The sequence below is a fragment of the Rhinatrema bivittatum genome, chromosome 3, assembly GCF_901001135.1.
Source record: "Rhinatrema bivittatum chromosome 3, aRhiBiv1.1, whole genome shotgun sequence".
In the NCBI taxonomy this organism is placed as follows: Eukaryota; Metazoa; Chordata; class Amphibia; order Gymnophiona; family Rhinatrematidae; genus Rhinatrema; species Rhinatrema bivittatum.
This window is the reverse complement of record NC_042617.1, coordinates 544,781,583-544,795,669: the sequence shown is the minus strand read 5'-3', so window position 1 is coordinate 544,795,669 and position 14,087 is coordinate 544,781,583. Positions and strand designations below refer to the sequence as shown.

At 43.0% G+C, this 14,087-nt stretch overlaps 1 protein-coding gene across 3 annotated transcripts in view; it reads right to left on the bottom strand.

Annotated features, from left to right (window-relative positions):
• TBC1D32 (TBC1 domain family member 32) overlaps positions 1–14,087 on the bottom strand; it is a 661,976-nt gene that overhangs the window by 360,036 nt on the left and 287,853 nt on the right. For all 3 annotated transcript variants that reach the window (XM_029596414.1, XM_029596412.1, XM_029596413.1), the window contains one exon: positions 8,339–8,421. In XM_029596414.1, coding sequence (XP_029452274.1) covers positions 8,339–8,421 — 83 coding nt within the window. The remainder of the gene's footprint in view (positions 1–8,338; positions 8,422–14,087) is intronic.

Here is a 14,087-nt window from a genome sequence, read left to right as displayed (position 1 = left end):
AGACAGGGAAAGAGGAGGATCAGGGAGTAGAGATAGGGAGGGGCAAGGGATAGGAGGAGGCAGGGGTGAAGCGGATAGGCAATCGAGTCTGGTGGGAGGAAGATGACAGCCTAGGGATAGACAGAGAGGGCAGAGGAGAGGGAAGTCGGTAAGGCGGTGTAGGAGGAAAGGTCATTGTCTCCTGAGGTCATTGTCTCCTCCTACTATACAATTAGATCTGAGGCACCTGTTGTAAACAGTGGAAGTGTAGGTTCATGTGTCGAAAGACAGTCTGTGCAAAATGGATACACAAACACTGCCTGCTCTGGGGTTTACATAGGTATAGTAATGAATGGAATTATGAAGCAAACATCACCCACAGACACAGATGTAGACCAAGGATAACACAGCATGTCACTCACCCAGAAGCATGCAGTCACACATATTTGTTGGCCCTTTTTTGGGGACAGTCTACCTCCTGCAGTTTGTGAACCTACACATGGCCAATGAGTATGTTCCTGGCATGTCCATATTCCTACATCATTGATATCTCTGGCGGCCTGGACCCTATGTAATAATGAGGGAGTCAGAGTCCAACGTACACTCAGAAGATTAGGTCACCTGCCAGCAAGACAGACATCTATGAGAAGCTTATATGATAAACACTTTGTCATAGATACTGACCTGGACCCCTGAAGCCCACAGAGAGCAGGAAATGCTTGTCTTGAAAGAGACCAACACAGAAAGTGCACAAGCCACCATGCCAAACACATGACATCTCTGGGAGCAGTTGCCTCATACATTCAGCACAGTGACAGGTTTCCCAATGAGGCAGGTTGAAGGCCCCTGAGGTCATCAGCTTTTCTAGCCTTTATGCTATACACAGAGCTGATGAGTGAGAGTCTATCAGCACACCTGCTCTGCTCACTACTAATTGTAAAAAGTGACAAACACGACATGAGGCACAGCCTATAGGACAACGACTCTTCCATCTTGGCAACAAGTCCTGCCAGCCATGTGGCTCAGCAACCATAAAACCCCTGAACAGTGGTGAATGACCTTGGAAACAGACCATTCTACCCCAGGAGTCCTTAGCCTATATACTTTAAGGGTGGCCACAGATAGCATAAGGGCAGTAACTGATATTAGCTATCACAACAAGCAAAGTATTCTGTCTATTTTCTCAGTACAATCATACATACAGCAGTACCACATGACTAGACCTGATCTAGACGGGCCAAGAGCCTTGCAGCACCATGACATCTCCATGTGACAGGTCAGGCAAGGCAAATAGCTTCCAACACACCTTTGAATCTGGTTCAATAACGTGAACCTTTTCTTAAGAGACATGTGAGAGCTCTTAGAGTCATTAGAAAGTATACTGTGAAATTGATATTTCTGAGGTGACTTGCAAATACAAGTGAAAGCAAGACACCATCTGATTCCCAATCCTGCCTACACACAGTCTGACCAGCATCCTTGTGTCATCTCCCTGAGAAGTCTAATTCACCAACATGACATCCCAATGGCCAAAGACCTCACCATCTGTACATGATAGTTGACAATTTGCCTAGGTAGGTGTAGCACAGTTCATCTGTGGATGGGTGCATGCAACCACAAAGAGGTAGGCTAGCTTGTAAGGACCTGTGAGCATTGTGGGAATGCCACAATGTTGCACAGGCACTTTACCAAAGACTGTAACTGAAGGCCTGCTAGGTGAGCATTCTAATGTCAGCAGTAGCTCTGAAACAGTTGAGGCAGTGCTGTGGGCAGTGTCTGTGCAAGCCCATGTGACAGAAAGCAACCCATGAACAGGTGCATAACTCCATATGCAGACCTTTGTCAGCTCTGGGATGAGGCAGTAAAATGAGAACTCTGTGATTTATACCTTAAACTGTCTACCTGTAGCTTTAGTTTGTGCCTTTAAGCTTCTGAGCTACTTGTGATTTATAGGATTTCTAGAACTGTTGCTTTCCATTTTCAAGGCCCAGCTGGAGTCCAATCACACCTTTGCTACTAACTCATTCACATGTGAGGGCTAGAACAGGCCAAACCAAGCCACAAGCTAGGCCAAGCTATGTATACTGTGTTGGCAGTCGTACACAAAGTCTCTTGTGACACATGATTCTTTTAGACTCACTATCAGTCAAAAAACATTAGGTCAGCCACATGTATTTGATGTTATCTTTAATCTGACTACAATGTTTCAAATTCATTTTACTGCTCCATTGTCGAGATGAAGCCTAAGTAGGCATACGTCATTTCTGCTACACACTGACCCACACAGACAAGCAGTGAGTCAAAAAAAGATGATAGAGAGGACAGCAGCTGCAAACACTCTACGGGCCTCCCTTCCATGAAGTAGAGGCCTAACAAAGTAGCATTCTATGAGGCTATGCCAAAGCTCGCTGCCACTCAGCGTGATGTCCTTGGCTTGTGCGGGTACACATGGGGAATCTGGCGGAAGATCTAGAAATATCTCCATTGGTATCCTATGGCATAGAGTAGGATTATGTAATACACAGCAGAGCAGCACTATATCTCCCATTTTGTTTAAACAGCGAAATCTACTTTTGAGAACTCCAAGAGTGTGTTCTATGACACAGCTGGTAGAACATAAGGCCTCGTTATACCTCGCCTCCACCAGCATGTTGGGAATAGCAACAGGGGTGAGAATCAGGTTCTGCACCCGTATCCGAAATCTCCTGCGGCAAAGACAGAATGGGAGCATCAATTACACCACAGTCACTTTGAGATCTTGCCGAAGCCCAGCATGCTATAAGACAGTAGAAGCTAGCCTGTAGCTTCGCCCATATATCAGTATATTTAGGGTACTGATATAAGCTTTTAAGGCTCTATCATCTTTTTCTAGAACACTATATGACCAGTATAGCATTAGCTGAATCTAGGTTACATCTTCCAGACTAATAAATTGTGCTTGGAGATTCCAGCAAATATGTGGCAGCCCTTAACAACCAAGCCAAGACTACTCGTTCGTAGCAGTCATCAAACTATAAAGCAGTACATCAGAGGTGCCACATCTGTCCTAGCAGAAAATCCTTTACCTCATGGTCTGAATGTGCAAGTCCCTGGCTGATCTGCAGTATGTCCTCTACAGATACAAATATTTCAGCCCTGCCACAGGGAATATGCTAGGTCCCAAAATGCACTGGTCACTGCTTCTGGTATACCTGTGTGATGATCAAGACAAATGGTGCCTGACATCCTGGCTGAGCCATCACTAACAGCCCACACCTGATCTGCAAGTAGCAGCAGTGTGGACACTTAAAGATTGTGATTCACTTGTGAGATTTCTACTGGTCCAAATGGGAGGACTGGAAAAGGGCCCTTTTTTTACAATGAACTTATAGAAAGTAAGTAGTTGCTGCTCACACACAAACTTTATAGCAAGTGCATTGTTTGGCCTCACAAGATTATCAGGCCTCTTGAGCATGGGGAGAGAAAGCCAGGTCCTGGCGCTATGGTGTGCAGATCTAACTGTACAAGCCACTATGTCAATGATGCTATTACATCCCCCACAGCCCCTCCCTCCCATGTCCGAGCCATTTGCTGCCAACACATAGCCAGAGATGGAATAGAGAAAGAAGCATCTCTCTTATCTATGAGCCAACAGTCACAGTAGATGCTGGCCTCAAAATTTTCAAAGAGGCCCGATTGCCTAAGTATAAAGGAATTGTGTATGGCTCCCGGGTACCAGGCCACCATGTCGAGGATGCGCATTCAAGCATCACAGACCACTTCCATGTTGATGGAGTGAAAGAGTTTTCTGTTGCAGGAGATCTCCTCCCTGGCAAGAGGTGGGATGATGGTTAAGTGAGTGCAGTTGATAGTTCCCAGAACTGTGGGAAAGCTTGTTTTATTTATTTATTTATTTGTTTGTTTGTTTATTTAAGGCTTTTCTATACCGACTTTCTTGATACAGATCAAATCAACTCTGTTTACATTGAACAAAGTAGAACTATAACCAACCATATAACAAGTGACAATTTGAAGGAGCATGAAAGTTACATTCTAAAAAGGTAGCCTTAACTGGGAGAGGGAAAAAAAAGAGGGGGAGAACGAAAATAGATTACTATATACAATAAATAAAGTACTATTTACAATGGAGAGTGGGAGGGAGGCATGATAATTCTGTTGGGCTATTGGTAGGGAAGGCTCGGCAGAATAGCCATGTCTTCAGTTTCTTTTTAAAAGTTGGAAGACAGGTTTCCTGTCTGAGGTCCGGGGGTATGGCGTTCCAGATGGAGGGTCCAGCGGTGGAGAATGTCCTGTCTCTAATGTTAGCGTGTTGTACAAATTTGATTGGGGGAACGTGTAAGGATCCCTTGTATGCATCTCTTAAGGGTCTGGTCGTCGAGTGTAGTTTGAGAGGGTGTAAAAGATCCACAGGAGTCTGATGGTGAATATTTTTGTGGATAATTGTCAGTGATTTATAAAGGATCCTAAAGTTTACTGGGAGCCAGTGGAGGTCCTTTAGGATGGGGGAGATAAGTGCTCTCCGATTAGTATTTGTTAAAATTCTCGCCGCTGCATTTTGGAGCAATTGGATGGGTTTTATAGTTGAAATCGGTAGACCTTGCAAGATGGAATTGCAGTAGTCTATCTTGGAGAAAAGAATCGCTTGAAGGACTGATCTGAAGTCGTGGTGGAATAGAAGCGGGTCGAGTTTTTTGAGTACTTGTAGCTTATAGAACGGTTTACATGACAATGCTATACGCCCCTTATAATTAGTCTAGTACTCCGTAGCTCGGGTCTTAATCCACACTTCTCGCAAAGATCACATATCACCAATCTTGTATTTCCTACATTGGCTACCAGTTCATTTCAGAATTTGTCACAAAATCCTCTCTGTCATACACAACCTACTACATAATGATTCATCTACATGGTTATACACTCAACTTCACATATACCAATCCAACAAGAATCTACGCTAAGGGGCGGATTTTAAAAGCCCTGCTCGCGTAAATCCGCCCGGATTTACGCGAGCAGGGCCTTGCGCGCCGGCGCGCCTATTTTCCATAGGCCTGCCGGCGCGCGCAGAGCCCCGGGACTCGCGCAAGTCCCGGGGTTTTTTGTCTCTGAACAGAAATTACATAAATAATAAATCTCCTATACCAGAATAGCACTAACTGCCAGCACTCAAATAGTAACAACCCTATCTAAGAAAAGGCAATACTACAAATATTACATGCCCTAAACACCAATACACCTCTTATTAGGAAAACAGAAAAAGCCAGGTTGCTATCAGCTACCTCACCTCAGTCACATGTGCAGAACACCTCTCACCTAAAACAGAATAAAGAGACCGAAAAGTATATCTAGAAATGTGCCTGTAAAACAGAACTAGAAACTGTAACTGTATGCAGTGCAACAATGGAAAAATAGAAACATCAACAGTTATCGTAAAAAAATCAATAAATATAAAATCAATAGTGGTAAAATTATACTAATAAAAAGAAAAAAATATTTTAAAACAGCTGACAAATAGAGCATTTGGGTTTATAAAATCCAGAATGGAGAGCAGTCCCCCTGATTTTTTTCAGGATAAAGAAACATCAAGTAAAATCTTTTTTTGTTTTCCATTGTTGGGACCAGTTCTATTATATTGGCTGCTGACAGACAGGTTACGTCCCAATTTAGAATATGAATTTGCTCAAAGGAGACTAGATGAAGGTTGGGTGGATTATGGGGAAGAAGCTTTTGAAAGTTCAGGAGATAACTGTTTCAGATTATTTTGAGAACAAATTGGTCTCTGGTAATGAAAGATCAGTGGTGGTAACAGTACCCCCCCCCCCTCTTAACCCCCCCTCCTGAAGTCTTGGGTTTGTGGGGTACTGGCCACAAGGATTCCTTCGAATCCCTATGGGTTTCTTGTCTCAGATGATAGCTTCTGCAACCAAGCAATTGTTTTTTTTCATATAGTCCATGCAATTCCTGGGATTGAAGCTGAGCCATGGAGGGTTGGTCTCTTCAGGGTAATTTTGGTGGAGGACAGGCCCGAATACTAGGGTGGGGATGAATACTTTCTTTTCAGGATCAGGACTAGTAGGATCAGAAAGAAATATGGAGCTTTTTCCCCCTCTCCTGCTGAATAAGGGTATGCAGAATTAATATCTCTTCATTTTTTCTGGTGACTAGAGACTCAAGTCTTTTCTTGGTGTGGTTGTGCTCCCTTTCTAAACTTTTACGTTCAGTCTGCACTTGTCCCAACTGTTTTTTTAATTGTCTGTAGACTATTTTAATAGTATTTTCGTTTGGGTTCCTCAAGTCTCCCTGCCAAGAGTTGGACGTGTCAGAAGAGTGGAGGCCACAATTACTGGCTGAGCCAGGACTTTGGATGCCATACAGGATTTGGAGCATCAGGGTCCCCAATGGGAAAGTTCCAATGCGAACCAGTTAAACTACAGCTGATGTTTCCACAGCAGGCCTAGAATAACTAGGCTCACAGTAGGCCTAGAATAACTAGGCTCACGGCTCTGGATAAAACATGTGTGTGAGAGCCCAATTTGTAGCATGAGTGGCATGGTGAACTGGGCTACTAGATCTGGAAAAGGGTCTCTGTGAATGGATGAAAGTGCAAGAAGTGGAGTCAGAGGGGCTATGGGGATCTGTATGAAGTTCCCCTCCAGAGCCGGAGTTCACCAAGACCCAGGTGGTGAAACATCCAAAGGACTATTCCAAAGAGACTGGCAAGAGAAACTGAGGAGATGAGGTAGTCAGACCTAGAGTCATCTGTCCAGGTGACTCTGGGCATCGTGAGGCTCCCATTCTGACTGGGCATTGAGTTAGAATATGGCCTTGAGCAGTGCAATATAAACAGAGGCATAGCTGCCTGTACCGGGTCTTTTCCACAGGGGTCAGATGGCTTTGACTCACTTGCAAGGGCTCTTCTTGTGGTAGGCTCATTGGCGTAGCTGTGTCAGGAGAAAACAAAGATTGGATCGGCGGTGCCCATGTGATCTTTTTACCTGTCTCTTAGACTCTTTTTACCAGTCTCTTGGGATCTTTGTTAAAGGCGCCTGTCTATTTTCCCCGTGAGGTCAATGAGCGCTTCCAATGAGATGGGCAGCAAATTCATTTTTTATTTTTGGTGCCAAGCCTTCCAGAAATATTCCGAGCAAACTATATCCCTGCCAATTCAGTTCTGTTGCAAGAGTCCTAAATTCTATGGCATAATATGCCACAGTTCTGGAGCTTTGTCAGAGGTGGAGTAAGTTGGAGCCCATGGTGGTCATATACACAGACTCTTCAAAAATTGTCTTGAACAAGTTTGCAAATTGCTGTAGATTGTGAAACTGGGGGACTGCATGCTCCTAATGAAGAGTCCACTGCTAGAGCCTTCCCGTCCAACAGCAAAAGGATATATGTGTTTTTCGTAAGGTCATTTTCTGAGTTTCTGTAGTGTAGTGCTTACGACATTCGCCTAACATGCAAACGGTCCCTGGTTCAAAACCAGGCAGAAACAGTATTCCAGAAGGGCAGGTGGCAAGCAAGGATATCCAGGAATCAGGCCAAGGTCACGTATCAGATATCCGTCCGTAGGGAAGAAGGGACGGATAGCAAGGGCAGGAAGCCAAGGAGCAAACAGGCAGATAAGAAACACATAGCTGAACTAAAGAAGGACAACGAACCCTAGCGTCAAAGTTGAACTAGAACTAAAGAACAGGGCAAGCTGATACTGAAGAATAAAGACAAGCTGGAACTGAAGAACAAAATCAAGCTGGAGTTGAAGAATGAAGACACTGACAAAACACACTACTAAACAAAGCAGGCTGTCCTGTTGCCAAGGCACTGGAAACATGTTAGGAGAGGCCTTTTATATGCCTCAGCATCAGACGTCATCAGTAGGGACCACGGAAGATTTACTACCACGGTCCATTTAAATAAGAAAAAGGGACGCGTGCGCGCCTAAGGCGACATGCCATATAGGGAGTCTGCATTGGCATCCAGCTGCATCGGGGTCAGCGGTGGCATCTCCCCGCATTGAGGGGTGATGGGATGGCCCAGGTCAGGGGTCACTGGAGGTGTCTTCGCCTCTCTTTGAGATGGGATAAGTGGCCCAGCCATAGAGGTGAAAGTCGCAGTCCACGGGAATACCCCATGGATGCCACTCTTCCTATTTCCCTTCCCATTTCATACACAAACACACTCTTTACTGTGATATACATTGACACTGTTAATATGATATCCCCACTGCTCCCAAGTCCTAACTCTGAAAGTCTTTTCTGCACAAATACTGATGCCTCTGTCATACACACTACATATATTTTCAAAATCTAGCATGGAATTATGAAGTTATATGTCTATTCAAATAAGATAATGAAGCAATGCTTACATATTTTGTGATTCTTGATTTGAAGATGAAATGGATGCTGCTCCAGCTACAGGAGTTGGAACTCTCTCTGAAAGCAAACTGGTCTATAAAATGTAAAATTGAATTAGATAAGTCTTCATTCTTTACCAACAAAAATAAATACATAAATTATATTTTAAACCAATAAGCTTTCACAATACTATATTAATATAATACATATAACTAACAAAATATAGAAAATCCTAGAAATAACATTTTACCAATATCAATATATATAGGGGCAATATTCAAAAGTTTTTATGCAAATTTAACACTATTGTATTTGCTCACTGTATCTGACTATACAGTGAAAAAACAAAAGGATAAAAGTAATGGTGGAAAGAAGATAACCAATGGAATAGTGCTATATCGGGGTACAAATTATATCACAATGACAGAGAGGAGCATATTGGTGGCGGGGTGGCGCTTTATATCTGGAATGTCTTAGAATCCAACAGGGTAAATATCCTGCATGAGATTAAGGGCCAAATTTTAAAAGGTGCGCACGGGCGTAGATTTGTTCGCGCAACCCGGCTGCCGCGCGCATGTTATAAAATGCAAGGGTCAGCGCGCGCAAGGGGGTGCACAATTGTGCAACTTGCGCACGCTGAGCCGTGCAGCTGTCCTCCGTTCCCTCCAAGGCCGCTCCGAAATTGGAGCGGCCTCGAAGGGAACTTTCCTTCCGCCTCCTCCCACCTTCCCCTTCCGCCTCCTCCCACCTTCCCCTCCCCCTCCCCTCCCCTGCCTAACCTGCCACCCAGCCCTACCTAGAACCTGCCCCGGTGTGGAGCTAAGGCCGACGTGGAGGGCCTGGGAGATGCCACCGCGGAGCGCCGCAGACGGGAAGCACTTGCAATGGGAGAGGATGGCCCGGGGCCCGACAGCACAGGAGCAAGGTGAGTAGGCGCGGGCCTAGCGTGGAAGGGACACGCAACAGAATGTGCTTCTGGATGGTATTTTTTTTAACAATGTCCACACTTTTTGCACACTTTTTACCTTTTTAGCTGCACCTTTCAGTGTTTTTCTATTTTTTCATTTTATCAAAGTTTCCATTTTGAAAGTTTAGTGCTACAGCTGTGGATTTATTTACTGTCCCCCTTCCAGTCATTAATTCAAATTTGATCATGTTATGATCACTATTGCCAAGCAGCCCCACCACTGTTATCTCTCTCACCAAATCCTGCACCCCACTGAACATTAGATCTAAAATGAACCCACTATTTCATTGTCCTCCAATATTCTACAAGCATGATAAATGAATATTGGAGGACAATGAAATAGTGGGTTCATTCGGGATTAACTCTACTAATATTGTCTAAGGGGTTGACGTGAGCTAGTGCATTAAAAATGATTGATACATGTAGATAATTAGCATATGATACATTACTTTTTTAGAATTGAGAAGCGGTAACATAAATGAAACAGGATAAAAAGGAAATAGCTTGGAAGTTGGAAATGTGGTGAAGAGAGTATTGAAGGATCGCTATACATTATGATGTAAGTAGCATGAGAGTTCGACGTGAGGCAGCATATTATAACTGAGTGAATCGTTTAATAAGTTGGTTTATGCCATATAATTTTTGTAGAAATAAGAAGTGATAATAAACAAGTGATACGGGACAAATGGAGAAGTTTTTTTGAAGCCAACTTTGTGATGAAAGGAATGCGAGAATAGTGGTATATGGGTTGTTGTAAGTACTTTAATTGATTTCAGATGCAGTAGATGCATTTAGCATAAGTAAAATTGGTGATATAGTATTTTAACATATTATAGGACACTTGTGGACACTTGGTGATAGGGATGTGATCTATGATCAGGAGCAGTACACAACATTGATGGAATAAAAAGCGAATGAAAAACATGCAAGAAGATAACCCCTGAGGAAGCCACATAGGCGAAACAAGGGTCCTTGTAGGGAATGTGGAAATAGTGATATATATACTGACTATATTAGAAAGATGTGGTTGGAAGGTGAGGTGGTTGTCTGAATGGGGTGTATGTGGTGTGCTTGTTTTGTGCAGTTTCAATGTGTTGGGAGTGGTGGAGGTTCTGGTTGCTTATTGGGGTAGGTATTGTTACCAGGGATGTGCAGCCAAAAAATTTTCATTGCATTCATGATACGTATTTGTCGGGGGTCATTTCCGTTGCATTCGGACGTATGGCACCCACGATAAGTTGAAATGTGAATTTGTTTTCCGGTTCCCATTAAAGTCAATAGGGGAAGGATTTCCAGCCTATTTTTGGCTGCAGAATTGGGGTTTTATTATCAATTTTGATGAAACTTCTGGGGAGCAATCATCACAACAAAAAAAGAGCTCCAAGGTACTTAGACTGTGACAAAGTGGCACCAAAGTGGCATGAATAGCCTAAGCCACTGTAAAGGTGCAAAGGGGTACCAGAAGTGGCAAGAGTGCAGCGAGAGTGTCAAAAACACACCACAGCTTCAATAGAGAGCACCGATAATAGATTCTTGAAACAGGGACCCGGACCAGGGAGTCTAACACGAGTGCTAGGACCTGAAACATTATGAACTATGGTGTGGAGCATCTGCGGGTGCCAATTTTGGTGGTAATAGCAAATATTCAAACAAGAGCCCTGGGGAGAGTTCCCTTTCCTATGACCAGGAAAGGGCTCCCTAGAATGGGTTCGCTCCTAAACAGCAGTTCAACAAGGGACAGAGGGCAGATACAGGCAGGCTACACACGGGACCCCGAGGGACTGTAGTGTGAGAATAACCTTGACAAAAGACAGGTAGGCCAGAAAGCAGTCAGAGTACAGCTTGGCATAGAAAGAGGCTGATTTCAAAATGGAACAGCGGTTCAATATGGGTCAGAGGGTAGAAACAGGCAGGCTACACCCGGGGAGAGTTCCCTTTCCTATGAGCAGCAAAGGGCTCCCTAGAATGGGTTCGCCCCTAAACAGCGGTTCAACATGGGACAGTAGAAACAGGCAGGCTACACCCGGGGAGAGTTCCCTTTCCTATGAGCAGGAAAGGGCTCCCTAGAATGGGTTCGCCCCTAAACAGCAACATGGGACAGAGGGCAGATACAGGCAGGCTACACACGGGACCCCGAGGGACTGTAGTGTGAGAATATCCTTGACAAAAGACAGCTAGGCCAGAAAGCAGTCAGAGTACAGCTTGGCATAGAAAGAGGCTGATTTCAAAATGGAACAGCGGTTCAACATGGGTCAGAGGGTAGAAACAGGCAGGCTACACCCGGGGAGAGTTCCCTTTCCTATGAGCAGGAAAGGGCTCCCTAGAATGGGTTCACCCCTAAACAGCGGTTCAACATGGGACAGAGGGCAGATACAGGCAGGCTACACATGGGGGCTAGATCCCTGCCGCGATTCGGCCACTGGACCGAGGCCTAGACCTCCGAGGGATCGCGGAAATCACCCCGGGAAACTCAACTGGGGGAGGGACCCGAGGGTATCACCGCAGGAGTGCGGGGCTCGATGTTCCTGTAGAAAATTTAGTAAGTAGAATATAGAAAGTAGAAAATAGAAAGTAGTATTGGAAAACACGCTCAGCGAGCGTGCAGGCTCTCCAAACTGCTTTGGAGACGGAAATTACTGAGTTGCTTCACTTCCTGTGGGGGTATATGTACTCGTGCTGACGTCAGATCAGTCTCCAACTGCTAGCACGAGCACACTATACCCACTTGTTCTGAGTCCATCTGGCTACACGCTAGGAAAACTTATTTTTTAGTCATTTGAATATTAACTGAATCTATTTAAATAAAACTCATCAAATCCAAATTTAATTGTTAACTACTGCAAGAATGAGCATTCTAGGTAATCAAAAGGCTTTTTGCATTATATTATATCAATGTGTTAACTCTGCTTGGCCTATATTAAAATATTAAAAAATACTACTAAAGTTTACCTCATCTTCTCTTATTAAGGGGTTGATATACTAAATTATGCTAACATCAGCTGCTAATGCATATAAATGCAGTATTTATCATGCATGCTAAATTGGGGAAGATTAAAAAAAAAGCTGGCCTGGAAGTGAAATCTTGTAGATGTTCACACACTGTGGCAGGCAGCTGGGATGTAACTTTTGCAATATGGACAAAGTAACTGGGAAGACTGGATAGGCAGAGTGGTCTCCTTCTAGCATTACATATTAAGTCACTATGTTAATGAGAGGCAGCAAATGAGGTGTGCTTTTCAAAAATACTAAAATTCATGAGTACAAAGAATATTGTAAAAGCATAACTATGTATCCCAGAGGTTTTGTATGTTAATGTGTTTGTGAAGCATTTTTGCATGTGTACTTTTTTGTTATACTACAAGGAAATAAGCTATTTTGCATACATTTACATCTCATTACTTCATTACCAAAGATTTCAGTTTAAAACTCTCAGAAGCTAATTTACACAAGTGAACAGCAATGTTAATGCACAAACTAGCTTATTCATGCTAACAGTGTTATCATCACGTTAACCACTTCTGATAGTGTTTAAAATACATTAACACACTTTAGTACACTGACACCTAAATTAGGTACAAATTTGCCAGTCTTTCAATAATTTAACATTTCATGATACGTTTCTGAGCTGCCACATTTCTGTTCATCTTACTTTTTGTCAAAAACCAGATTATTATAGCCATATACACAGAGTCTGGCAATCTGTTATTTTGTAAAACCATATAAACATTGTAGATACAAAGAGCTTTTATTTTCACCTAGTCTATAAAACCTTTCCAGTATGCTTGGGTTCTCCAGTGCTATAACTAATTTTCACTGCTTTATAGCTTACTTTATCTCTCCCTTTAATATTTTATGTCTCCCTAGAACAGATCTATGTTCAAATAGAGCAGCTTCATTCTCTTCTGTTTTACTGTTATTGGTACAAGGCAGCAGTAAACTTAGAAAAGGTGTATAACTGCAAATGGATCTTCATCCAAATCCAGATTATAAAAAAAAAATATTACACATAGGAAAACAATCAAATCATTAGATCTGGAATAGATTAACAAATGCAACCTTTACTTTATAGAATTCTGAAAACCAGATATTGAAACCATAGACTATAAATAACCAAACATTCATACTTACAGCCAGAATGGAGATGCTAGGTTTTATTTTATTTTTCTGTGTGCATACAATTTTTTCTTTTACACAATTGCATTTTCCTCTTCATACAAATCCACAGATGGAGTCAAAAACTCAACTGTCTCAAGGATCTGAGATTGCTATTTTATAAGGTAATTCATACCTCTGCATTTGGTATGATAGGATTTAGGATCACTAACTAGTGCTTTTTTGTTGTTTGATTTTTGTTTGTACAATTGTGAATGGGTGGTCATTTATAGCCACTTGTTTCAGTAAACACAGTGACACAGTAAATAAAAGCTGAAAAAGACAGACTGATCAGCCCATCAAGGTAACTTTTTTTTTTTTTTTTAGGGTAATAACTGCCACATTGAGCAGGTTATCCCCCCTCTCTATCTTCTGTTAGAGACAGTAACTGCCACTCCATGCAGACTACTCCTATGCCTTCTGTTAAGGGTAGTAAATACTAGAGATGTGAATCGTGTCCTCGATCGTCTTAACGATCGATTTCGGTTGGGAGGGGGAGGGAATCGTATTGTTGCCGTTTGGGTGTGTAAACTATCGTGAAAAATCGTTAAAATCGTGAGCCGGCACACTAAACCCCCCTAAAACCCACCCCGACCCTTTAAATTAAATCCCCCACCCTCCCGAACCCCCCCCAAATGCTT